Source organism: Moschus berezovskii, chromosome 10, assembly GCF_049115385.1.
Source record: "Moschus berezovskii isolate FMDL1 chromosome 10, NW_MosBer_1.0, whole genome shotgun sequence".
Taxonomy (NCBI): Eukaryota; Metazoa; Chordata; class Mammalia; order Artiodactyla; family Moschidae; genus Moschus; species Moschus berezovskii.
In genome coordinates, this window is record NC_142469.1 from 83,849,847 (window position 1) to 83,875,521 (window position 25,675).

Sequence of the window (25,675 nt, forward strand, 5' to 3'; positions counted from 1 at the left end):
CTGAAAGCTCAGTGCTTCAAGGCAGAAAACTAAAATATACTAAGGAGATTTTTAAAAAGAAATATTATTAAAATGTGTCAAAAAAAATCAACGTTAGTTTTAGTAACATTTTGATTTTCTACACACAGTAAAAAAAAAAGAAAAAAGAAAAACTATGACATTCAGAACCTTATTAGCAAATAATAAGCAATTTTTTTTATTCCTTGGAATATTTAAGAAGAAAAAATGCAACTGCTTAAATCAGAGTTCAAAGGGATTTCCCTTTCTAATTTTTAATGATCACGTGATTTTATTTAGAATGAAGATGGACTTTTGAATTAAGATGCTTTAGAGTATGGACAGAGGAGCCTGGTGGGCTGCAGTCCATGGGGTCGCTACGAGTCAGACATGACTGAGCAACTTCACTTTCACTTTTCACTTTCATGCATTGGAGAAGGAAATGGCAACCCACTTCAGTGTTCTTGCCTGGAGAACCCCAGGAACGGGGGAGCCTGGTGGGCTGCTGTCTATGGGGTCACACAGAGTCGGACACGACTGAAGTGACTTAGCAGCAGCAGCAACAGAGTTACTTTTACTTATGAACTGACATTGGAAAAAATACTTTTAAAATCTGACACTGCTTTTAAAAAATAACAAATTAATAAATGCAGCAAAAACAGTGCTTTCAAGAAAATGACCCTATTTTCTTATTATAAAGCCTCTCTACTAGTAAATTCTTTCAAGGCTTAAATTTTCCCTCCAGAAAAACACTCATATAAATGGTTTTATATCTGACAGCACAACGGATGTATGTTACAATGTCTCAGAAACAGGTATCTGTGGTTATGTCATAAAGCAGCAGCAAGCACTTTAAATCTGCCAGTTACTTCTCTGTTTTTCAACTGTACAAAATTAACTAGTGTCTCTTAAACCCACTATTTTTCTGGCTTTAAAAGACATGGAAAACACAGAAGCTTAGAGGAGTTTCTTCCTGAAAGTCAAAAAACTTTTATATTTGTAGCACTATCTAAGAGTGATACAAAAAAACTCTAAGAAAAAAATACATAGATATAACTTGTTCACAAAGAAGACTGCTCTAAGTTAAGCAGTGGTTTTCAATGAGAGATCTACAGAGCACTAAGGTTTAACAGAGGGGCCTCAAGCGGTGCTTTGTGGAGGCAGGGCCTCAGGTGCTCTTCCCTTATTCTAATCAGAGTGGCCCTACTTTCACTGTTTTATATAATCGAGTTCCAAAATAATGGGGCAGGGGGGAAATGTGTCTCAAATTCTGTTTTGTATGCTGTGTTAGGTCTTACATAACATGGTCTTTATATAAAGTGGTCTTTAACCACTGCATTTAACAGGGCTGAATCATTCCATTTTGTATTAAACAAAATAAATTACTACAAATAGTTTGGAATACTTTTTTCATGTGGAAAGCCGGTTGAGTGGCTTCTTATACCACTTCCAATGCTAAGATTTCAAATCTATTATCCCAGGCTTTCTTACAGGAATGAGAAGGCAGTGTGACACAGCGGGTGTGCTAGCTGACTGAATGTCAAAGGACTTGTGTTCAAACCTCAGCCCTTGTCCCAACATCTACCCGTTGATTGTTAAGTTCATGTACCTGCCTCATCTAACTCACAGGGTTTTAATAGGAATGAATGGTGGAAACTAAATGATAGTACATGTATGAAAAAGTACTTTGAAAACCTCAAAGAGTCATATAATTACAAGTATCTATCATAGTCACATTTGATATGGTCCATATGCATGCATGGTGAAAGAGCTATAAGCTGAAATTACCCTGCTTGGAACTTCTTACCTTAAAAAAGTGAACGTTAGTGAAAGAAAAGGGAAGCTTTGCTAACCTCACTGCTCTGATTCAGCTCAGGCCAAGTCTGGTTTAGTGATGGCATTGACGGAGACTTGCTTGGAGGAGCTTCTGCAGGAGAGCCTGAATAACCTACCTCACCTGGCTGATCCCCAACATCTGCAATTTAAAAATAGAGAAATTTTCTGTAAACAATATATTTTAGTTCTGGGATATTTATTTATAAAAACCTAACAGAAGATTTTCACAAGTAGTAATTTATAATCTGAATTTCCTTTTCTCACGTTCCCCAAACATTTTAACAATTAATCAGGCAATATGTATTCCTGCTACCTATTGTCTACCTGAAACCAGAGTTTTCCATGAAAAATAAAATCCAGTCAGAAATACACAGAGAAAAAGTGTTGTACGTAGCAATGCAATAAGGTACATGAATCTCCTTCTAATAGAGGTGGATTTGTACCAGTTCCCAAAGTGTACTTCAAGGAATATTAATCAGTAAGGCATTTTTTAAAATTAGGTTTTTAATTCAAATAAATCTGGGGATATCATAATTCTCTGCTGGATGTGTCCCCATGAACATCTGTATATTAAAGACCTAGAGCAAATAAACTATTTAAATCAGTCTTTCCCAAATATAAACTTTTTTAAAATCAGATAAAAATCCCTCAATATCCCCTTGGCATATACTTTAGGAAATGTTGATTTATACTAGTTCACCTGCATTTTCTCTACAAGTCTTCCCTGTAACCAAGAAGCAGCATATATTTTTAAGGCAGACAGCAAACGAATAGAAAGAACCCAGGCATGAGCAAAAAGCAAAGTCAATAAGCCCATATGCAACAAACTTATAGTTAGGCTCACTAGCATTTACAGACTTAACTGAGAGGGCTACAAATCAATGACACAATTTCAAAGTGGTTTTTAAAGTATTATGTGATATCATGTTCTACTTTTAATTAGTTAAGGCCTCATCTAAGCTCTCTCTTAAACTGTAATTTAAAAATGGAAGAAAATTTCAATGTTAACTAAATTCTCATTCCACTCTTCCCAAGTTTTACATGGCTTTGAATATAATTCCTGTCTGAAAATCACATTAACTTTGCTAAATTAATGGAGTATACCTAATCTGTTTAGAACCTAATTCTAAAAATTCTAATTTTTTTAGAATCAAAAAATATGATTCTAATTTCCGTCACTATCTTTTTGTTTGTGACCATGGGCAAGCTGATAAATAGTACCTGAGTTTCTCCATCAGAAAGGAAGACATTTGCCATTAAATGTTAGTACAATATTTCAGATTCCTATAGAGACAGACATATAATAACTTAGTGAAGTATAGGTTTAACCTTTCAATCTATTCATAAGTAAATCCTTCACAATACTGAACATAGGACCTAATACTTACTAGGCACTCAAATATTTACTGAATGAGTTACTTTTTGTGATCTTCATTTAAATTCATTCTTTACTGTTATTTCCCTAAAACCAGAGTTAACTACTGAGACTTTGAAAAGTTCTCAGAATTTTTCTTCACCTTATTCTGGACATGATTACCTCGAAATATCAATACTTTCCTTTTACTCACCCTGACATTATTTCTTTATAGTCATATCACACTTCAAGTTCTATCATATTTTGATAAATTTTGGTTTTCAAAGATCAAGAGTTATTCAGATTTCTTTCTTACTTCCATGCCTTCTCAATAAAACTGCCATAGTGATACAGAACCAGTAAGAGGCAGAAATGCTTTAAATAACGTTCTATGAAGACTTTTTAACTCAAAGCTCTCAGAGAACAACTAATGAAAAAATTATTTATGATAAATAGTAGCAGCAAATTTCTCATGGCGACAGCTTGTGGTTTTCAGTGTGAACAAAAATCATGGAATTTTTTTCCTATGGTAACAAAGGGAAAGGAAGCTGAAGGAGGATATGGCTATAGATCTAACAGTTTACTGGAAGTGAAACTGTTAGAAGGATAGAGATTGAAGAAGGATCTTTAAAAGATCCCTCAAAGCAGGTATTACAGAAATGAGAAACAATAAAAATAGTATTAACTATAGGATGATTAATTTTCAAAAGAACCTATTCAAAAGTCATATTCCATTTTAACTTAAGCTCTGAATATCACCTTAGAGCACACTGGGGCCCTCATTTGACTGTCCAGATCTCTGCTTTCCTATTAGCCCACTACTGAGAAACTTAGGACCAGAGTGCATGCCACTAGCACTGCTGGGAAGTTCAGGTTTGGGATGGATTCTGGGTACCTCTCTAATTCACTAGTATAAAGGTGCAGCGGGTCTAGCCCCTTGAGGCTGAGAACTGAAGTTAGTCACTCAAATAATTACACTTCATAATCATCCCAATACAGTTATTTCCCTAGAGCAGTAGTTCTTAAAATTGTGAACCATGGACTCCTGGGAACCCTCATGACTCTGCTGCTGCTGCTAAGTCGCTTCAGTCGTGTCCGACTCTGTGCGACCCCATAGACGGAAGCCCACCAGGCTCCCCCATCCCTGGGATTCTCCAGGCAAGAACACTGGAGTGGGTTGCCATTTCCTTCTCCAATGCAAGAAAGTGAAAAGTGAAAGTGAAGTCACTCAGTCGTGTCCGACTCCTAGCGACCCCATGGACTGAAGCCTACCAGGCTCCCCCGTCCCTGGGATTCTCCAGGCAAGAGTACTGGAGTGGGTTGCCATTGCCTTCTCCTCCATGACTCTGCTAGGGGGCCTAAAAAGTCAATTGTTTTTATAATAGTAATAATGCTTTTTTCCCTGTGTTGGCACATGCACTGATGGTGAAAAAGCAATGGTGGTAAAATTGCTAGCTTATCAGCAAGAATTAAGCTGTTCCGTTCCGTCGCTCAGTCGTGTCTGACTCTTTGCGACTCCATGGACTGTAGCCTACCAGGCTTCTCCGTCCATGGGATTCTCCAGGCAAGAATACTGGAGTGGGTTACCGTTTCCTTCTCCAGGGGATCTTCCCGACCCAGGGATCGAACCCGGGTCTCCCGCATTGGAGGCAGATGCTTTAACCTCTGAGTCACCAGGGAAGCCCAAGAATTAAGCCAGTGGCTCCTAAATACACTAGCAGTCATTGTATTCTTTACTGCCACACATTCCAGTTAAAATATATATAAATAAATAAACCAATAACTTCACTAAAGAATGTCCACAATTAAGCAGTAAGAATTATTAATTTTATTAAATCTCACCCAAAAACTCATTTTTAAAATACTCTTTATGATAAAATGGGAAACATATATAAAGTACTTTTCCATATTAAAGTGCAGTGGTTTTCTACTTGTGAACTACTTGTATTCAGTTGTTAGCTGAATAGGCCACTTTTTTCACTGAACACTATCATCCTTGAAAGAACAGTTGATAAAACTATATAATTACTCAGACATGGTACGGCACAGATTTCCTCAAAAATGGATTAACTGACCCTGTATCTAAAATAACTATTTTCAATATTTGTTACCAATGACAAAGTTTGAACTTTTAAGTGAAAGCTGGAATTCTTGAAAATGTATACCATGTCTATAAGCTCAAGAGCTTCCCAGTACTTAAAAGACTTCTTTGATAAGATAGGTTGTAATATTAACAACTATGCTTTTTGATATTATACAATAAAATGTTCCAACATTTCAAAGAGCTGTACAACTCAATGAACTGATATTTTACAAATAATCAACGCATTATGTTGTAAAACCATGCGTGGTAAAAGATTCATTCAAAGTGCAAGACAGATATAGTACAAACAATTCATTAATATGGTTTCAGTTTTCACTGCAATTAATCTTTAAGAAATTACCATTTGTTGAGTTTTGGGGTAGTACCAAAGAATATCCAAAATTATATGAAAACAGTCCTCCCTTTTACTATGTGAGGCCAAATTTTCTTCATGTACCAAGAATTAGCTATCCTTTTCTACAAAAGGCCAGAGAGTAAATATTTAAGGCTTTGTAGGCTTTAAGGTCTCTGTTGCAACCACTCAAATACGCTACTGTGGTCAAAAGAAGCTGTAGATAATTCATAAAGGAATAGGCATGGCTGTGTTTCAATAAAATTTTATTTTTGGATGCTGAAACTTGAATTTCATATATTTTCACGTGTGATAAATTTACTCCTTTCTGAAAACAAAAACCACTCTTTGCTTGTGGGTTGTATAAAAACACTCAGTAAACTGGCTCTGGTCTCAGAGCTTAAGTGTGCCAACCCCTGCTATACTTCAAACAAAGTAAAACACTCATCAGATTGAATGCAGAATGCAGATAGATGAGATCTAAGCTGTATTCTATTAAACCAAATATTAAAGAGATTTGCCAAATTGTAAAACAATGCCACCCTTTTTGCAATAGTTATTTTCCTAAAAATATCTATGCTAATATATAAGGGGTCTATTTTTATTTCAAAATAAAAAAGTATTTTTTTAAGTGTATCGCTTTTAATTCCTAATAAAGTTACTATTGATAGATCTAATCTACAAAAACAAAGCTTTTTTGAGGGTCCACAAATTTTTTTAATAATACAAAGGGGTCCTAAGACAAAAAATTTTGAAAAAAATCACTGTCCTAGAAAATTCAAAAATTATCTCTGGAATAAATTAGCAAAATTACCCATTGGTTCTTTCTTAATTTCATGCATAGAACAAATGGCAGTAGAAAAAGAGCAAATTACCTATGTTCTAGAAACTAACAGTCATGAGTTGGAGGGGAGGCATTAAGTGTGTAAATTAACTGCACCTCCTTCAACTTGGCTCTTTACAAATACACCAACAAAGGGCTTCATGCCCATCCACAAGGGTTCAGTCTTTAAGACTGTATTCTTACGGAGGCAGGGGTGTAGTTTTACTCTTACCTGATGCAGTGTTCCAACCTAGCCTCCTGCTGGAACACTGTGTCAACCCTGCCTCCCTCCTGAGGGTTCTGCTCTGCCCCTGACATCATCAGAGCATCAGGGCTGAAAAAGAAGAGCATGAGCCTAAATTATTTGTTAAAGTCAACCCCAAAAGGGCTTTTATGCAGAAAGTATTTCCATGTATAAAAAGTTTGTCTTGAAGACACAACCTAGTATGATCATACTGATGTACTATCAACCTACACTGAAAAGTTAGTAGTAATAACATTAAAAATACAAGCCTTATTTTCAGGATAGCACTAGCAAATAAAGAGTCAGTAGTTTTCATCCTTCGAGCCTCCATAGACTCTGAAAAGTTCCCCAGATTCAATTCAGTTCAGTGTACCTCCTGAACAAGCTTTTTCATGAAGAGTTTCGGTTTTATTCTAGGACCTACCTAACCCAAATTCATCTTATTTTCCTAGTATTATACTTAATATACTAAAAAACTATTTCAAAAATGACTGCCAGCTATTATTAATCTTTTAGAAATATATATACACTACCTGAAATCTTATGGTTTATTTTCAAGTAGCAAAACAAATCCAAGAAGAATTCTTCAGTCATGAAGGTTCAAGGTTCTAAGTTCATTTAACAGCTTCATCTAAGCAAAAGTAACTGTATCTTTTATTTGAGGTGTAAATATTATCTGTGCTAGGAAAAAAATTTAATTTAAAAAAGCAGGTTTCAATATATTTTGAGTTTTCAAAAACAAACCCTATTAAAAAGTACTTTTCTCATTCATATTTTTAAAGACAGAGGCAAGAAATGCACATGCAGAAAGAAATGAAGGACTCGGTTTAAGACACGCTTTGCCTCGAATGACATTACAGGGATCAAAAAACTAAGCTCTAGTTCCAAAATTAATTCTACTTCTCCCTGATACTCCACAAACCGAAACCTACTCAGTAAGCAGATCTTAAGAAGGACTCAATTTTGAATTAAAACCAAATATTTTTTTTTTCTAAAATTAAAGTAAAAACATGTCCAACAAAGTTTGAAAAGAATAAAATATTTACCCCAAATACTAATTAAACTGCACTTGTCTCTTTTTTTTTGCAGTATTTGTCAATATTTTATAGCAAATACTGTTTTGACTCAGCTATTATACTTCAAAGAAAACTACCTACAGATACCCAGGAGATTTCCATTATCTAAGGATACTAAAAATGGAAAAAGCCCATTTAAAGCTAATCCAATTAAAATAAGGATTCAAGTTTCATAAACAGAAAAAAAAAACTAAACTAGGGCTTTATCTTTAAGACTAACATAGAAAATGAGTATAAAGAATAAAAGATGTTAAAAATTTGGGATGAAATTTGGTGGTACAATTAATAAAAGCAAGAATTCAGTAGTGTGCATTGTTACTGAGGGCCTATAAGTAAATACAGTAAACAAAGATATAGTATTGTGCAAGAAGACGAGGCTCCCATTTACTTCCATGGAGCTCTCATCCTAACAGAGCAAGACAGACATCCCTCACTTCATTTTGACTTTCACAACACAATCATCAAGATAAAATCTCATTTCTGCAAAAATAATTAAGGGTATCATTAAATATTCCCAAGACTCTTATTAAATCTACTGTATTTAACCATAATCTTGTAAAGCCACTAGTGTCATTCTTGGGGAGATTTTCTCCTTTAAGTATGAGCCAGTCTTGTTTGTCACTCTTCTGTGACAAACAAGTGTTTGTCAATTTCTGCCAGGAATTTGAGGAGGCTAAGGATTTTTTCCAATTTCATTAAGTGGTGCCCCTTTGCCAGTACTTGCAGTTGTTCTGATTCATCAGTTCCAATATCCCACTATCTGAAAAGAATGATGCCATTAAGAATGTATACAGATAACGGGGTGGGGTGTGCTTGAGAACTAATTCCTTAGGTGTAGTGGTAATGGTGAATATTGTGCCTATTTTTATTATTTTTATCTTTGCAACTAAAGGCACCTGGAGAGCAAATTTTCCAAAACAAAGATTCAATTTTCTTTGTACAAAACAAAGATACGTATTGTTATTTTGTTTTTCCCAGCACCATTTTAAAGGTAAAGCCAGGAAATTATCTGAAAATTCCATCAATAAGAAGCTGGTTGAATTAAGGAACATTCATATGTATGACAAAGAATGTGACAACTCTATATGTAATAAAGTGCAGAGACTTCCAACATTATTAGAAAAAAATTCACAGATGTATAGTGTGATTACACTGGTATAAAAACAGTTGCATGTGTTATTTCTGTAAGCTTTTATATGTTAAATTTTCTGGTGAAAGAAACAACATTAATCAACCTAGTCTCAAGTATGGCTTTTTGGCAAATCACTTATAAATAAAAAGTCTCTGGCTTTAAAAACATTCATGTTAAGTACCACTAGGAGCTTGGAGACCTATGCTATGTATCGTATTAACAACAATGAAACACACTCAAATTTACTGCTTAAAGAAGTGATTACGGAGAAGGACACAGAATAGTGAACAAATTCCTTTCCATCTTTGAGTATCTCAACCAGATACTACCAAGCTGCTCATGTGAGCAATGCAGTGTGAAGACAGGAAATGTTTTAAAAAACAAGTGTTTCAGTCATTTAGACATTTCAAAAATGTGAACACCTACTTACGTACCCAATTTGCACCGTTAGATACTTAAATATAATGAACAAGACAGACCTGGTTAGTACCTACCCAGGAACCTCTAAGCTAGTTTAAGAGACTGATCAAATGATCACAAAAAAAATACATAAAATAGCAATTGTGCTAAAAAGATGATTCTTTGGAAACTGGGTTTAAGACACGGAGTTTTAAGATAAATAACAACTCAACATGCTTTCTTTTTTCTTTAAGATACAGTTGTAGTAGGCTAGCACGTAACCTTAATCTTTTTTTCAAGTGGGGTATATAAACTGGGAGACTGGGAATTGACACATATATGCTGCTGCTGCTAAGTCCCTTCAGTCATGTCCGATTCTGTGCGACCCCATGGACTGCAGCCTACCAGGCTCCTCTGTCCATGGGATTTTCCAGGCAAGAGTACTAAAGTGGGGTGCCATTGCCTTCTCCGACATATATGCTACTATATGTATAAAATAGGTTACTAATAAGAACCTACTGCGCAGCACTGAATATTCATTGGAAGAACTGATGCTGAAGTTGAAGCTCCAATACTTTCAGGCACCTGCTGCAAAGAGCCAACTCACTGGAAATGACCCTGATGCCGGGAAATAACGAGGGCAGGAGAAGTGGGGGGTGGCAAAGGATGAGAGGGTTAGACAGCAACACTGATTCAATGGACAGGAGTTTGAGCCAACTTTGGGAGATAGTGAAGGATAGACGAACCTGGTGTACTGCAGTCCATGGGGTCACAGAGTCACACATGACTTAGCAACTTAACAATGAGAACTGCATTGCCAAATTCAGAGATGTTCAATGTTAAATATTTTAATTCAGGTCCACACAAGTACTTCTACCTATGAGCCTTAAGAGTTTTTCTGGTTTATCTGATATTTGTGCTGAGTCGCTCAGTCCTGTCTGACTCTTTGCGACCCCATGGACTGTAGCCCACCAGGCTCCTCTGTCCATGGAATTCTCTGGGCAAGAATACTAGAGTGGGTTGCCATGCCCTCCTCCAGGGGATCTTTCCAACCCAGGGATTGAACTCAGGTCTCCCGCATTGCAGGCAGATTCTTTACCATCTGAGCCACCAGAGAAGCCATCTGATATTTAATCCTATCAATCTGTTCAAATGACTTTGATTAAAATACATATTTATCCCACCTACTTTTGCATGCCTACAGAAAACTTACTTCAAGCAACTGTAACTCGTCATTGTTCATCATCTACCTTTCTATAAGAGTTATTTATATTATAAATACAGAATACTTATGGAGCCGATGGCTCAGTGGTAAAGAATCTGCCTGCCAATGCAAGAGACTTGGGGGTTCAATCCCTGGGTCAGGAAGATCCTCTGGAGAAGGAAATGGGAACCCATTCCCGTGTCCTTGCCTGAGAAAGTTCATGGACAGAGAAGCCTGGCAGAGTCCAGTCCATGGCATTGCAAAAGAGTCAGATATGACTTAGCAACTAAAAAAAACAACAAAACATCATAAACTTATGACAACAAATGATTTATTTTCAAAGATAGAAATGTTAAGAAAAATATTTTACTTTAAAAATGGCACATATTTAGCATAATAATGCAGAGTACATCATGAGAAACGCTGGGCTGGAGGAAGCACAAGTTGGAATCAAGATTGCCGGGAGAAATATCAATAACCTCAGATATGCAGATGACACCACCCTTATGGCAGAAAGTGAAGAGGAACTAAAAGCCTCTTGATGAAAGTGAAAGAGGAGAGTGAAAAAGTTGGCTTAAAGCTCAACATTCAGAAAACTAAGATCATGGCATCCAGTGCCATCACTTCATGGAAAATAGATGGGGGAACAGTGGAACAGTGTCAGACTTTATTTTTCTGGGCTTCAAAATCATTTCAGATGGTGACTGCAGCCATGAAATTAAAAGACGCTTATGCCTTGGAAGGAAAGTTAAGACCAACCTAGACAGCATATTAAAAAGCAGAGACATTACTTGTCAACAAAGGTCCGTCTAGTCAAGGCTATGGTTTTTCCAGTAGTCATGTATGGATGTGAGAGTTGGACTATAAAGAAAGCTGAGCACTGAAGAATTGATGATTTTGAACTGTGGTGTTGGAGAAGACTCTTGAGAGTCCCATGGACTGCAAGTAGATCCAACCAGTCCATCAGTCCTGGGTGTTCACTGGAAGGACTGATGTAAAACTCCAATAATTTGGCCACCTGATGCGAAGAGCTGACTCAGTTGAAACGACCCTGATGCTGGGAAAGATTGAGGGCAGGAGGAGAAGGGGATGACAGAGGATGAGACGGTTGGATGGCATCACCAACTCGATGGACATGGGTTTGGGTGGACTCCAGGAGTTGGATGGACAGGGAGGCCTGGTGTGCTGCGGTTCATGGGGTTGCAAAGAGTTGGACATGACTGAGCGACTGAACTGAACTCAATAATTATTTACTGAGCTACTTAGTGCTTGCTTGCAAAGTGCAAGGTCCTGAGGATACTACAATGAATATGATCATTTCCACTTTTTTAAGGTGCTCAGAATGTTGTAGTAGAAAGAAGGGGATTCAGCATAATGTGTGCCAAAATGAACAGCAACGTAGGATGTGCTGTGACAGATCAGAGAAGACAGAAACCACCTATGCCTGTAAGTCACAAAGGCTCCACAGAAGGGATATTTATGTTAAGTTCTCAGGTCAGCCAAAAGAAAGTATTTAAGTATTTCTTCTTTAATCGGGAACTTCTAAAAACACAGCTATTTAAAAATGGTTTTTAAAGATACTGATTGAATCACAGGGTCACACAACAATTTCTATATTTCAAGGGACTTTGTGTATATAAATCTCAGGCTTACAACAGGTAGGAGAAAAAAGATTAAACGGTTCTTCCCACCTCCAAACAGAACTCCAAATTTATCATTTATAAGTAGGCAAAGCATATTTTAATATAATATTATGCAGTGAAAACATTTACAATAAATGTGATTGGAAAACCATATAATAATATATTAGAACTGGAAAAAACTGAGTCTTTGGCACCTTTAAAATTACAGTTAGAGCAATAGTGTACAGACACATGCAGGCAAAAAAACAGAGTGTCTCTCTGCTAAACAAATCCAGCAGACAAATGCCCAGGAAAGAACTTCTTGAATCATCAGTCTTAAAACTCCATCATATCAACATGACAAATAACAAGTCTTTATTTAAATTAAAGAAAGAAAAAAAAGACTCCATTGCCAAAACGTGAAAGCCAGATTCACCTATCTGAATTCAACAGTTAATAAGACCAGAGAAGTCTCCAGAAAATGACATACAACAGAATAAGTCTGACTTATTTCTTGTTAGTATACTACCAGTTTTTTTAAAAATTAAAGTCATAGAAAATCTCTACATACAAGGTCCAATTTATAAATCAAGCAAGTCTGTAGCTACCACAACTGTTTCCCTTTTGGCTTACCTAACAAATACACTAAATAAAGAAGTAATTTTTATTTATTTCTTAATTAGGTAAATCAAAGCAAAGTTATCTAACAAAAACACTTAGCTTTTGCTCAAGTTACAGGGTAACTGAGAGCAAATAACTACCTGAAATGATCAGGAAAATCCTGGGATTCTCACAGGATAGTGTTTGTAAAAAACTGACACCAACAGTAAATTATTTAATCAACCTATTGGTTGATAAAAAAAGTCAGGATACAATTCAAATCTTAAAACAGGAATGGTCAAATTCACATTCAGGTGGAGAAACAGATGAAAAAAAACAGAGTAAATGGTTAGAACTTGCCCAAGGTCAGACAGTAATTAACAAACTAGAAGCACACTCAGGTTAACTCCAAGGAGACTTGTTCTCTTCTGGACAGTAATGACGTGTATATGGTTCCTTCCGTATAATTTAGAAAAAGAACCAGGTAATTTCATTTCTGAGTTAAACAGAAGTTACCCTTTTAAGAGCCAAATTCTGTTCTATCTTCTTTCACTATAAAATTCCTTCCAACATAATACATAAAAGAGAATTTAGATTTAAAAAATTTGAAAACAGTAATTTAGTTTTAATTAAACTTGTTAAGAATTTAGCATTAATTTCCTCTTATTCATTCAGAATGCAAGAAAAATGTATTCTATTCCTGTTTCCTTTTAAAGAAAGCTACCAGTCAATATGAGCCCTTATAAAAACTTTCTGGTAAACATTTTTTAAAAGCATTATCTATAATCAAATACAAATTTTCCAGACTTCTTCAGAGTCGGAAGAAAAGAAGTGGGCTTTTTAAAGGAAATGCTTTTGGACTGCAAAGATCTAATGATAAATCAGGCATTCCCTTCAACAAATCAAGATGCAGTAAATGAAAAAATGCTGATAATGAAGACTACTTTACCCACTTCAGATAATTTATAATACAGTTAAATGCTGCAAAATAACAAGACACTGTGAAATGCTCTTCAGATCTTCACAATTCATAAGTGTTAAGTGAAACAGCATACACAGTGGCATATATTCTTTATCTTCTTATTTCAAGTTTACTAAATAAATGAAACCATTATTCCAGATTAGCCCATACAGTCTATTCTGATGGCAAATCTATGTACTTCTGATGATGTCTAAGCTCTTAACCTAAGTTATAACATCTTGATTGCTTTAAGAATCAAGTGTTATATTTATGAAGGCATGCAGTCAGGTCTCTTCAGCTGCTGATCTTACCTGCTGAATCTTCCAAATCAATCAGTTTGGGCATTAAGCTTTCAGGGAGTTTTTCCGGTAAGTCATAGCCATTTTTCCTAGCAACTACCAGATGAAAAGCAGCACAAAACTCATCCAGTGTCAAGGCTCCATCTTTATCGAAGTCTGAGAGTTCCCTAGAATAAAAACTTATTATTAATATAATCATATTCTGCTTTGGCTCCTTTAGGTTTCAAAAAGAAGCAAGAGAAATTCTTTCCCAGAAAATAGCAATTAACAATTTAAAAAATTCCACAGATGGAAGGACATGTAATAAAACAAGTATGTGCATGCTAACTCGCTTCAGTCATGTTCGACTCTGTGACCCCATAAACTGTACAGCACGCCAGGCTCCTCTGCCCATGGGATTCTCCAGGCAAGAATACTGGAGTATGTTGCCATGTCCTTCTCCAAGGGATCTTCCCAACCCAGGGATCGAACCCGGGTCTCTTATGTCTCCTGCACTGGCAGGCGGGTTCTTTACCACTAGTGCCACCTGGGAAGCCCAAAACAAATATAGCAAACTGTTAACTGTAGGCAGTGGGCATATAGGTGTTCAAGGCACAATTCTTTACACTGTTCTGTATACTTTAAATTCTCATAATAAAATGCTGAAAAAATAGTCCCAATAAATAAAGTCACCAAAAAATGACCTTTAACCCACATGCGTTTCTAGTAAAAGGATTCAGTTAAACCCTGGCTTACTTAATAAGTCACTGAAATTTTTAAAAATTGTTTTTAGTGTTATCAGATTTCTACATGTATGCATTTTAAAGCAGCTAACAGAATTATAAGTCCTGATACATTGAAACACCAGCCCCACCCTGGTGTCCATTTCCTGGTTGCAGAAACAATCATTTTTTAATTTATTACCTTAAATTACATAAATGTTAACAGCATGCATATATTGCCAGTTCTTGATTTTTCAGTTTTAGGCATTATCTACCTACTTCCTACCATAGTATCCTATGCTTCTAAAGATGCTGCTGCTGCTGCTGCTAAGTCACTTCAGTCGTGTCCGACCCTGTGTGACCCCAAAGACAGAAGCCCCCCACCTGGCTCCCCCGTCCCTGGGATTCTCCAGGCAAGAACACTGGAGTGGGTTGCCAAAGATGCTACTAACAAAGAAATTTAGAATATAAATAAATACATTGATATAAAGTAGAAATAACATGTATTTATCTGATAACTGCTTTTAAAAAGTAATTTGTGATTGCAATTTGTGTTCTAATGGCTAATTTCAACTACATACCAACTATCCTGAATCTCAGTCTAAATTTAAATGGGAGCTAAGCATGTTCTTGAGATCATGACTTGGTAAAGGACTTACTTAACCCTGTTAAAAACCAAATGGGATAAACATAACCATGTATGAACAAACCAGTTTTTATGCCACACATTATTCTTTCAACAAGAAACAGTTGATACAGCTTAAAACCTTTCAGCACACTTTAAAGAACTACTGCAGAGTAATCACTCAGTTCCTTTCTAAAGAGTGAGAGAGAAGCTGGATATTATAAGGCAATACTGAGTTCTTTGAGAACATTCTTGAAAAGGTTACTCTAATAGTTTATTTTTAAGTTCAAAAATCTACCTGCTGTAAACTCATTTGAAACAACCCACATTACCCAACTAATGATATACCACACTTACCAAATATGAGAAAGTTCAAGAATAGGAAGTTTTGATTTTGTAAAAAACTCTTTAGCTGCAGATCCTGAAATATTAAAACAGTGTTGTTTAGTGTTATTCTAAACTTACAGCTCCAAGAATACAATGTGAGGTAAGAGTCTTAAGACTTCTGTCACTGAGAAAAAGGTAACCTTAACATGTATACATGTCATATTTTTGGTTTCCAGTGACTATAAATTTTTTAGACAATTTGAGAATTAATTTATCCTTCATCATCACTGACCAATAAAACCATGTCTTTGAGATTATGAAACTGAGACCGTCCTATCCCATTCAGAAGAACTTCTGTTTTTAACAACTCACCTGGAATAAATCCGTTTAGATCAGGCTGAATGGTTTTAAATTGATTTACATAATACTGTCTTTGTTCATCTGTTATTTTCCAAGGATCGTCATAACTACTGGATTGCCTACGAATTTCATTGGCAGTTGTAGCTGAGGCTACAGTTCGTACTGTTGTCTGATCCTGTAATGAAACATTTTTTCCTCAGTACAGTATCTATCTATATGACTATATGGACCAAGATCGTTAAGTTACTTATCTTTAAAAGTAAAAGTTACTTTTTGTGGATGTTTAAAAATAAGTCTTAACAAACTCTTCAGCAAGCCATATATTTGTTATATAGGTTATTAAACATTTTTGCACAAAGATTACATAAATGTGTAGAATGATAGCAATATGTAAGCAACAGAAAGCTATGTAAAAGATGCTAAGAAAGCCAAGCAAATACATTCCTAGATGCAGAAACTTTCAAAACTTCAGTATGGAATTAGCAAGAAAATCAGCCAAAACTTTCAATAAAACATTCCAATGAAAATAGACTTGAAGAAAAGGCACAAAGTTCTTTTTTGTTTTAATAAAAGAGTGAACTTGCATTTATAAAATGTGCAACAGCAAAATATAAAAACAATGACAGCAGCAATACTCTTAATGAAGCAAATAAAAATGCAATACCAATAAAATGTCACACCTGGACAGAAGCAGGATGCATGGTTAAAAGAGTACTGGTTGGTGGAGTATCTGCAAAACTGACCCAATTTTCTTGAGGTGGAGGTGGAGAATGCCCTGACCACACTGCATCACCAGCAGAAGAACCTAAAAACAGAATGGGTAAACATGCTGACTCACTTTTGGAAGAAAAAATAAAGTTACCAGGTTTTTAATAACAAATCACTACACACATGAACAAGTTTTCTTTTAAAAAGCTAACTCTGAGGAAATACTAACAACTTCCAAAGTGAAATCTTATCTGTCAATTTAAAATTATACCTCATTTGGCATAAAAACCAGTTTATTGCTATAGTAAGCAATACAGCAGCAGAATCATTTTTATAACAAAGTATACTTCCCTTCACTAATATAATATATACACCTGGGAACATATCTCCGATATAATATGTCTCTTATACATTTTACCCTTCAGATAGAATCTGATACCTATAAACTTTTGTCTAAGCATCACAGATATAAGTAAATGCAATTACAGTCAATTTACTTAGAAATTTTCACAGTTGGCTTTTGCTTCTATTTAAGGTACTTAATGAGTCTGAGTAAACTTCAGGAGTTGGTGGTGGACAGGGAGGCCTGGTGTGCTACAGTTCATGGGGTTGCAGAGTCAGACACGACTGACAGACTGAACTGAACTGAATTAAAAGCTGACTTAGAGGCAACTCTTAAAGGAACATTATCAAGTTTCCTTCCATTTACAACCATTAATAAATGTTACTTTAAAAAAATGTCTAAATACCTGATTGTGCTTCACCAAAGGGAGACCAGAATGGTCCAGGTCCTGCAAGAGGCCTCTCACTGTTTCCTCCACTGGGATGACGGCTGTGCTTCCTCCATGTGTGTGGAGAAGTTGGTGGAGACTGCTGTGGCGAAACTACTGGGGACACAGGTTCCTAGAAAGAACATCATTATTTGAAAATTTAAATTTTAAGGTAACATTTTCATTACTCAGGCAGTCAATAAATGTTTTAGTGTAAGCGTTCCCACAGTACATCAATTGACAGCATGTACATGTACATGATTACCTGCTGATCTACAGATGCACGAGGCTGGACAGTATCATGGCTTGTGGACCCTTTTTTCACTTGTCCCCTGCCAGGTGGTGGGGGAATTACACCAGAGTAAGACCCTTGATTTTCAGAATCTGAAGAATATGAGGTTGCATGACGAGATTCCTGTTCATTCTTTGAAGCAACAAATCTTGGCAGAGGAAGGTCCTTTACTATTAACCACAAAATAATTATTACTTCAAAATGAAACAGAGTATACACATTAAAAACTGAAATAAGAGATGAATGTGCTATTAGAATTCTTGCAAAAACTAAGAAACAACAGACACAAAATGTTTATCGCCACAAAATTGAGATCTTCTCCCTTAGATTGTTTAGGGAAATTCTTATCTAGAAGGTAGTAGTAACAGCAAACTGCCACTCTAAGGGGTTAAGCTGTATGAAATGTTCAATGCATGTCAGGCCTTTGTTTGTACTTTATATTTATCTCATAACCATATAAACCTTACAAAATCGCCATTTTACAGATTAAAAAACTGAGACTCTAAGATGCCAAGGTCACTGACAGAAACTGACAGTCAGGATCTGCAGCCAGGTCAGTCTGACCCTGAAGCCTAGACTGTTTCTACTCACACTGGTTCCCTAAAGGAACATGTCAGAGCTCTAAACAAAACAAGGATATGTCACTAAGTTTGAAACTAGATTAATCTAGACATTTTCATTGCATAAATTCATGAAAACATCTTACTGTCCACCTACCAAGGACACAGTACAAGGCATTAGTTATACCTCCCACTTTAGTCCAGCTCATGACACTCCTACATGCAAATACTCTACATTCGCTTTTAAATACAGAAAAGGATAAAAGACTGAGAATGTCTCTGCACATTTTTAGACTAGAACAATACAGCAGCAGCAGCAGCATCTTTATAAGAAAGTATATTTCCCTGCACCATGATTACATGATTAACTGTGTTTCTCTTTAGAATCTCCACATAAGGGAGGGAAAACAGTAATGTTTATGCAGTATTTATGTAAAGGAAATAAAAATTACCTAAAAAGAACGTAAACTCTCAATTCTAGAACAATGAAATGAGAGCTACACACTGAAAATTTCTGGATGACTATTAAACAGAGATGGTACTTAAAACTGTGGTGTTGGAGAAGACTCTTGAGAGTCCCTTGTACCGCCAGGAGATCCAACCAGTCCATTCTAAGGGAGATCAATCCTGAGTGTTCATTGGAAGGACTGATGCTAAAGCTGAAACTGCAATACTTTGGCCACCTCATGCAACGAGTTGACTCACTGGAAAAGACTCTGATGCTGGGAAAGGTTGGGGACGGGAGGAGAAGGGGACGACCGAGAGTGAGATGGCTGGATGGCATCACCAACGCTGTGGACATGAGTCTGAGTGAACTCCGGGGGTTGGCGATGGACAGGGAGGCCTGGCGTGCTGTGATTCATGGGGTCGCGGAGAGTCGGACACGACTGAGCGACTGAACTGAACTGACTTAAAACTATTTTATAAAAATTCTAACGTTACAGAAAACCTCAAGTTTTCTCTTCCCACCCCATTCCCTATGAAAACCAAAGAACTCTGCATTTAAGAATGAAGAAGAAATTCTTAAGGATTTAATTCTTAAGAAATTAAGAATTTTCAACTACTTAGGCATCAATGAGCCTTCAAATAAGAGAAAGCAGCATTATCCTAGGTGACACTTGCAGGGTGGGTAGATGTCTGTATTTGGGTTTTAGTCTGCCAATATTTTAACACTGTCTCTACCAATCAAAATTTTGGTTAACTAATGCTTTCTAAATTTCATAGCTTTTCCAAACAGGAAAACACTAAGTATAACATTGTTTTATACTTAGTAGAAAAGAATATAAGGAAGGCATATATGAAGATAGTTACTACAACTCATCAGCTACCTTGATAAAATAATTCATCTAAATTTCAAGCAATTTTTAGTAAATTAAAGTTGCCATTTTAAGTTTCTATATTACCACAAAATATGTGTGAAGTGTATAAATGCCATAACAGAGTTAAGGTAGACATATTTTTCTAATATTAACAAATGAAAAAAGCATGGCAAGAATAAAGTCACGATACTTTCACTCAAGGTCACAAATGCCACTGAAACATCAGAAAGACTCCACAGTTCTACTGACTTTATTTCACTTTTGATTAGAAATTCATTTTCATTTCAGTTACTAATATATTCCATAGTTACCTGTATTTATACTTTCCACTCTTAAAGGGAAGCCAGACTGGGCAACAGCTACAAGTTTCAAAGCAATATAGAACTGACTTCTTCCAAAATAACCAAGTCTTGTTGCACCACAAAGCTCCATAATCTATAAAAGAAAACAATGTTAATATCAAGAATTATAACAATAATTCTCCACATAAGCAGCTATCCAACTTCTGTAACTTTTCCAAAATTCATAGCTGACATATGGCATATTACTCTCAACTGACGACCAAGTCTTCAAGTTTCAGTTTTAAATGTTTGAAAACAAAAAGGCACTGACCTTACAATAGGTTATCATTCTCTTACTTAGTAAAATTCATGTGATAAACAATTATATTTTATTAGAATAACTTTTTTCTTAAGAATCATATCTTTTAGAAACAAATATACCATCTATTCTTCTTCTTCATAAACACTGTGCATACAATAGGGTCAAAAGTTTCTGCAACTAATAGATTATTACCCAGTCATTTAAGGTAAATCATAAAATGACATAGTAAGTGGGAAAGGGCATGATCCATAATTTTGACCACATAAACACAAACTTTAAAACAACCAGATATATAAAGATTCTACCAGCAAGTTTGCTAGGTAAGATTGTGAATATGGGTTATTTCTCTTTACTTTTCAGATTATATTTAATGTGGCTATACTACTTTTCCTTAAACAACAATTTTTGTTTGCCTTTTTTCTTTAAAAAAAGCATGAAGCCTTTTAAGGACTGTTCTAGTCATTCAACAAATATTTCTTGACTGGCTACTACAAGTATCAAACTGTGCTCAGCCACTCAGTCGTGTGGGGCTTTGGACTGTAGCCCACCGGGCACCTCTGTCCATGGGATTTTTCAGGCAAGAATACTGGAGTGGGTTGCCATTTCCTTTTCCAGGGGAATTTCCCAACCCAGGGACCAAACCTATATTTCCTGCACTTGAAGGCAGAATCTTTACTGCTGAGCCATTGGGGAAAAGAGAATTTTAGGTTACAAAACTAAATTATAATCTCAAAAGGTGTATTAATATCTACTATACAGACATCACAAAGTAACCTTAAAACAAGCACTAAGTAACCTTGTCTCAGCTTCTCAAAAATCCAAATTCTTGTACAAAGAGAGCATATTTAGTCTATTTTCTTTTTCCCAACACATTCAAAGGAAGATTAAGGTACCTGAGATGTTGTGATACTAAGTCAGAAGGAAAGTATTCAGTAGAATTGCGAAAAAGTACCTATCAATGGTTCAGCAATATATCACAATAACAACCATTTGTTCAGTTGCACAAGGAAAGAAGACAGTCATTTTTTGCTATGACTGATCATCATGGGAGGAAGTTCCTGTTTCTGCCACTAAGGGGCATCACTTCTGTGTAAATTTAAAAGGGCAAGAGGATAAAAAGGCAGGTTTACATTAAGAGAACTATGGGGAAAAGGAGGGTGAGAGTTAAGACTGAAAGAGCACACAGCCATGCAGGGTATGAAGGCACTGTGTTATGGTTATTGTGCCCACTTGGAACACCCTCAGGGATCATTATACATCTCAGATACTTTTGCTTATAACCCAAAGCATCTAAAATACACCAGGTAAGAGCTAGATAAAGGGAAGACTTAAAAGGAGATCACATGTAAGTTTGCTTATCCCTATTACATCTGTTGCAGGTACCTGTGGGATTTTCAAGGGGAGATACCCGGGGAACAGAACAAAGAGATAGAGTTCAGAAGGGAGTACATTGAGGAGATATGCTCCATACCTGGGAAGCAGACAGGAGGTCATGACTGAAGTTGGGGGACCAATAAATGAGACTGCCAGCAAACCCAGAGTGACAAAAGGAAACCTAACAGGCAGGTATAAAAAGGAGCTTATGAAAGAGAAAGTGGGAAAAAATACCAGCAGAAAGTGGGAAACCAAAGGTGAGACAAGGCTTCAGAAGGTGCGAGCAAGCTTTAAAGGAAACAATCATTGCACATACAGATTTACATACAAGGTGTTATGAGAAGCAACCTAAACTCACAAGAATAGATAAAATTAATTATGGAAACAGCCACATGAGAAAAATACGTAGCCTTTAAAATTCACTTATACGATTAATGTTATGAAAGCAAAAAGCAGAACAGAAAGCAGTATATACATAAGCATAACCCAATTCTATTATAATATATACATAAAAATGGTAGTGAATATGCCAGCATATATTTCTGGGTGCTGAGATTAAGGGATATTTCTAATATTTATTCACATGAGGCTGTATTTACTCCAAAAATATTTAATATTATTTAATCAGAAAGTTGATAATTTATAAAAAGGAAAAGCAGTAGAACCCCCAAAAGCGGGGGGGGGGAATATACTCTATGTTTTGCAATTATGTTTTGTTACTTGAGCAGTTACAGGGATGAGGTAGGATACAATCCAGTTTGCAATGGGTTAAGGAATAAACGGGACGAATTTAAGTAGAAAGACAAGTACAAAACAGGTTAAGATATTTGGCTTTACAGAAATTAAGTTTAGAAGGGTACTTTTGCTTCTCTTAAGTCTCAGAGCTAGTTCAGCAGAAGAGGCACTAGAAATCAGGTCTTTTGATTCCAAACCCAAAGTTCTTCCCAGGCTGTAAGGGTGAAGTGGGGAGTGGGATGGGGTAGAAGAGCAAGAAGAAATACTATCCTTCCACTGTAGCAGACAACAAAATTCTCAAAGTCTGTATGCCAAGCTGCCGCCTCAAGAAAGATGTTTTGAAAAGAGTAGATAAAAAGAATCAGAGGCAATAAATGCAATTATTCCTCTACAGCTCCGCCTGGCTGCATCCCTTATGAGACTTATTCTGTGGCCCAAGTCAGGCGGGTGTGCCACCGTGCGAACACTGGAGAGGAAGAAACGAGTCCTGACATATAAATTTAAAAACAGTACCTGACAAAATAGTCTAAAGAAGTCTATCAAGACTGAAATTACCAAGAAGTCTAAATTACCATCACAATCTGTGAATTAGACAAAATCTGTCTTTAAAGAAATATTTGGAATAAACTCCTAGAGGGAGACCTGCTGGACCAAACTATCAGTATACTTTAAAATGTATTCCGTTCCGTTCCGTCGCTCAGTCGTGTCCGACTCTTTGCCACCCCATGGACTGTAGCCTACCAGGCTTCTCTGTCCATGGGATTCTCCAGGCAAGAATACTGGAGTGGGTTACCGTTTCCTTCTCCAGGGGATCTTCCCGACCCAGGGATGGAACCCGGGTCTCCCTCATTGGAGGCAGACGCTTTAACCTCTGAGCCACCAGGGAAGCCCCCCTACCTATCGCCAATTGCCTTTCCAAAAGGTTACTGAAACTTATTCTCTCACTGTCAGTATGAGAATGTTTCTCATCTTTTGTCATTCCATCTTTTTCTCCAGCAACTTGAAAAGCCACTCACATACTTAGATGTATTTATTTTTGACCCCCTGTGTTACACAGTTATACATACCTATTCCTGGATCTGTAACGTTCTTTGTCATCTCCACTTTATTTTTTTAAAACAATTTTAAATTGGGATATAGCTGCTTAACCTTCTTTTAAAATTACTTTAGCTTTATAATATTTAAATACCTGGAGTAAGGTTAGCCCAGGCTTCACTTTTTGTTCTTGTTTAGAATTTCCTTTGCTATTCTCATGTTACTTAATCTTTCAAATAGTCTTTAAAATCACTTATCAAAATAAATTGAGATTGTAACTGGGACAGCAGTTTTCACGTACAGTCTGGTTTCTAACTTGAACAAGACCACTTCACTGTTTTATCATTAAGGGCAATGTTGGCTAATCTTGTGCAATACCTTTGTTAAGAAACTATTTAGCTAGTTCAACTATTCTGGTCCCATCACTTCATGGGAAACAGACGGCGAAACAGTGGAAACAGTGTCAGACTTTATTTTTGGGGGCTCCAAAATCACTGCGGATGCTGATTGCAGCCATGAAATTAAAAGACGCTTACTCCTTGGAAGGAAAGTTATGACCAACCTAGATAGCATATTAAAAAGCAGAGACATTACTTTGCCAACAAAGGTCCGTCTAGTCAAGGCAATGATTTTTCCAGTGGTCATGTATGGATGTGAGAGTTGGACTGTAAAGAAAGCTGAGCACTGAAGAATTGATGCTTTTGAACTGTGGTGTTGGAGAAGACTCTTGAGAGTCCCTTGGACTGCAAGGAGAGTCAACGAGTCCATCCTAAAGAAAATCACTCCTGAATATTCATTGGAAGGACTGATGCTGAAGCTGAAACTCCAATACTTTGGCCACCTCATGCGACGAGTTGACTCACTGGAAACGACTCTGATGCTGGGACGGATTGGGGGTGGGAGGAGAAGGGGACGACAGAGAATGAGATGGCTGGATGGCATCACCAACTTGATGGACATGAGTTTGAGTGAACTCCAGGAGTTGGTGATGGACAGGGAGGCCTGGCGTGCTGTGATTCACGGGGTCGCAAAGAGTCGGACATGACTGAGCGAATGAACTGACTGACTGAACTGGCTATTCTAATAGTTTTGTTTGGGGGCCTTATATTTTAAAAAACCACAGAGAGATGTTAGTTTTATTATGTGCATTTTGGGGCAGAAAATGAAAAGATGGTTAATTTTTCTCTTTGGCCTTATGAATATTAACAGTTCTATTAATAGAGTTCCTAACATCAAACCACGCTTTGATCCCTAAAATGAATTCCATTTAGTCATGGTGCATTACATTTTCAAATACTACTTACATAAAATTTTAACCACAATCTTAAAATGACTAAGTGTTTAAAAAATACTATATCTGAAAGTTATGGAATTGATATTAGTTGGCTTTGTAAGCACAACTAGCAAGCTTTACTTTTTTCCTGCTCTAAAATACTTTAAATAGATTAGGAATTACATAATCCTTAAAGATTTACAAGACAATTCACCAATGATACAGGGTGGGCATCTCTGATATACAACTCATTTTCTTCCATGTTACCGGGAATAAACTAGGTTTTCTATCTCTAAAATATTTGATGCTGCTGCTGCTAAGTCACTTCAGTCGAGTCCGACTCTGTGCGATCCCATAGGCGGCACCCCACCAGGCTCCCCCGTCCCTGGGATTCTCCAGGCAAGAACACTGGAGTGGGTAAAATATTTGATAATTTCCAAGAAAATAATTTATCACCTCCAAATTTAGAAATTTATTATTAGTTCAACATTATTCAAACGAGTCTCACTTTTTAAATTGCCTCTTTATGGTAATTTTCCCTTATTTGAAATCATGCATGTTTGTGTAGAAGCTCACACAGCTATCTGATCATGAAAACTACTTAAAGTCCCTAAGATACAGAGTTCCACCCCCTTTCCATTAGATTCTAACTCATTTAGGAAACCCAGGGCCAGTGAGTGAGTGCTGGTCTACTACTGACAGCTACTGAAAATGATTAACCTTTATTTTATTAACATTACAAGATTTATATGCTCATGGTAAAAGAAATAAGATATACTTAGGATAAAGAATTAAAAGTTCTTATGATCCTCATCAAAAGTAACAATTTCTTTATGTTCTTCCAATTTTCTCTACACATATACAAACATATGAGCACACATACCTCACACACACTTTTCAACCATGTAGGGTCACACTACATATGATTTTTTTCCACATAATACTATTCAAAGATCTGTTACATCAGCATATATAGTTCTCTTTCATTTTTTTTTTCACAGCACTCCATTG

The 25,675-nt window shown here is 36.4% G+C and overlaps 1 protein-coding gene across 8 annotated transcripts in view; it reads right to left on the bottom strand.

The window, feature by feature from the left end:
- REPS1 (RALBP1 associated Eps domain containing 1) overlaps positions 1 to 25,675 on the bottom strand; it is a 91,919-nt gene that overhangs the window by 28,647 nt on the left and 37,597 nt on the right. For all 8 annotated transcript variants that reach the window (XM_055433803.2, XM_055433802.2, XM_055433801.2 and 5 more), the window contains exons 2-9: positions 19,956 to 20,079; positions 17,739 to 17,935; positions 17,453 to 17,606; positions 16,676 to 16,800; positions 16,008 to 16,170; positions 15,666 to 15,729; positions 13,995 to 14,149; positions 1,851 to 1,972 (exon numbers count right to left, since the gene is read on the bottom strand). In XM_055433803.2, the coding sequence (XP_055289778.2) occupies positions 1,851 to 1,972; positions 13,995 to 14,149; positions 15,666 to 15,729; positions 16,008 to 16,170; positions 16,676 to 16,800; positions 17,453 to 17,606; positions 17,739 to 17,935; positions 19,956 to 20,079 (1,104 nt within the window). The remainder of the gene's footprint in view (positions 1 to 1,850; positions 1,973 to 13,994; positions 14,150 to 15,665; positions 15,730 to 16,007; positions 16,171 to 16,675; positions 16,801 to 17,452; positions 17,607 to 17,738; positions 17,936 to 19,955; positions 20,080 to 25,675) is intronic.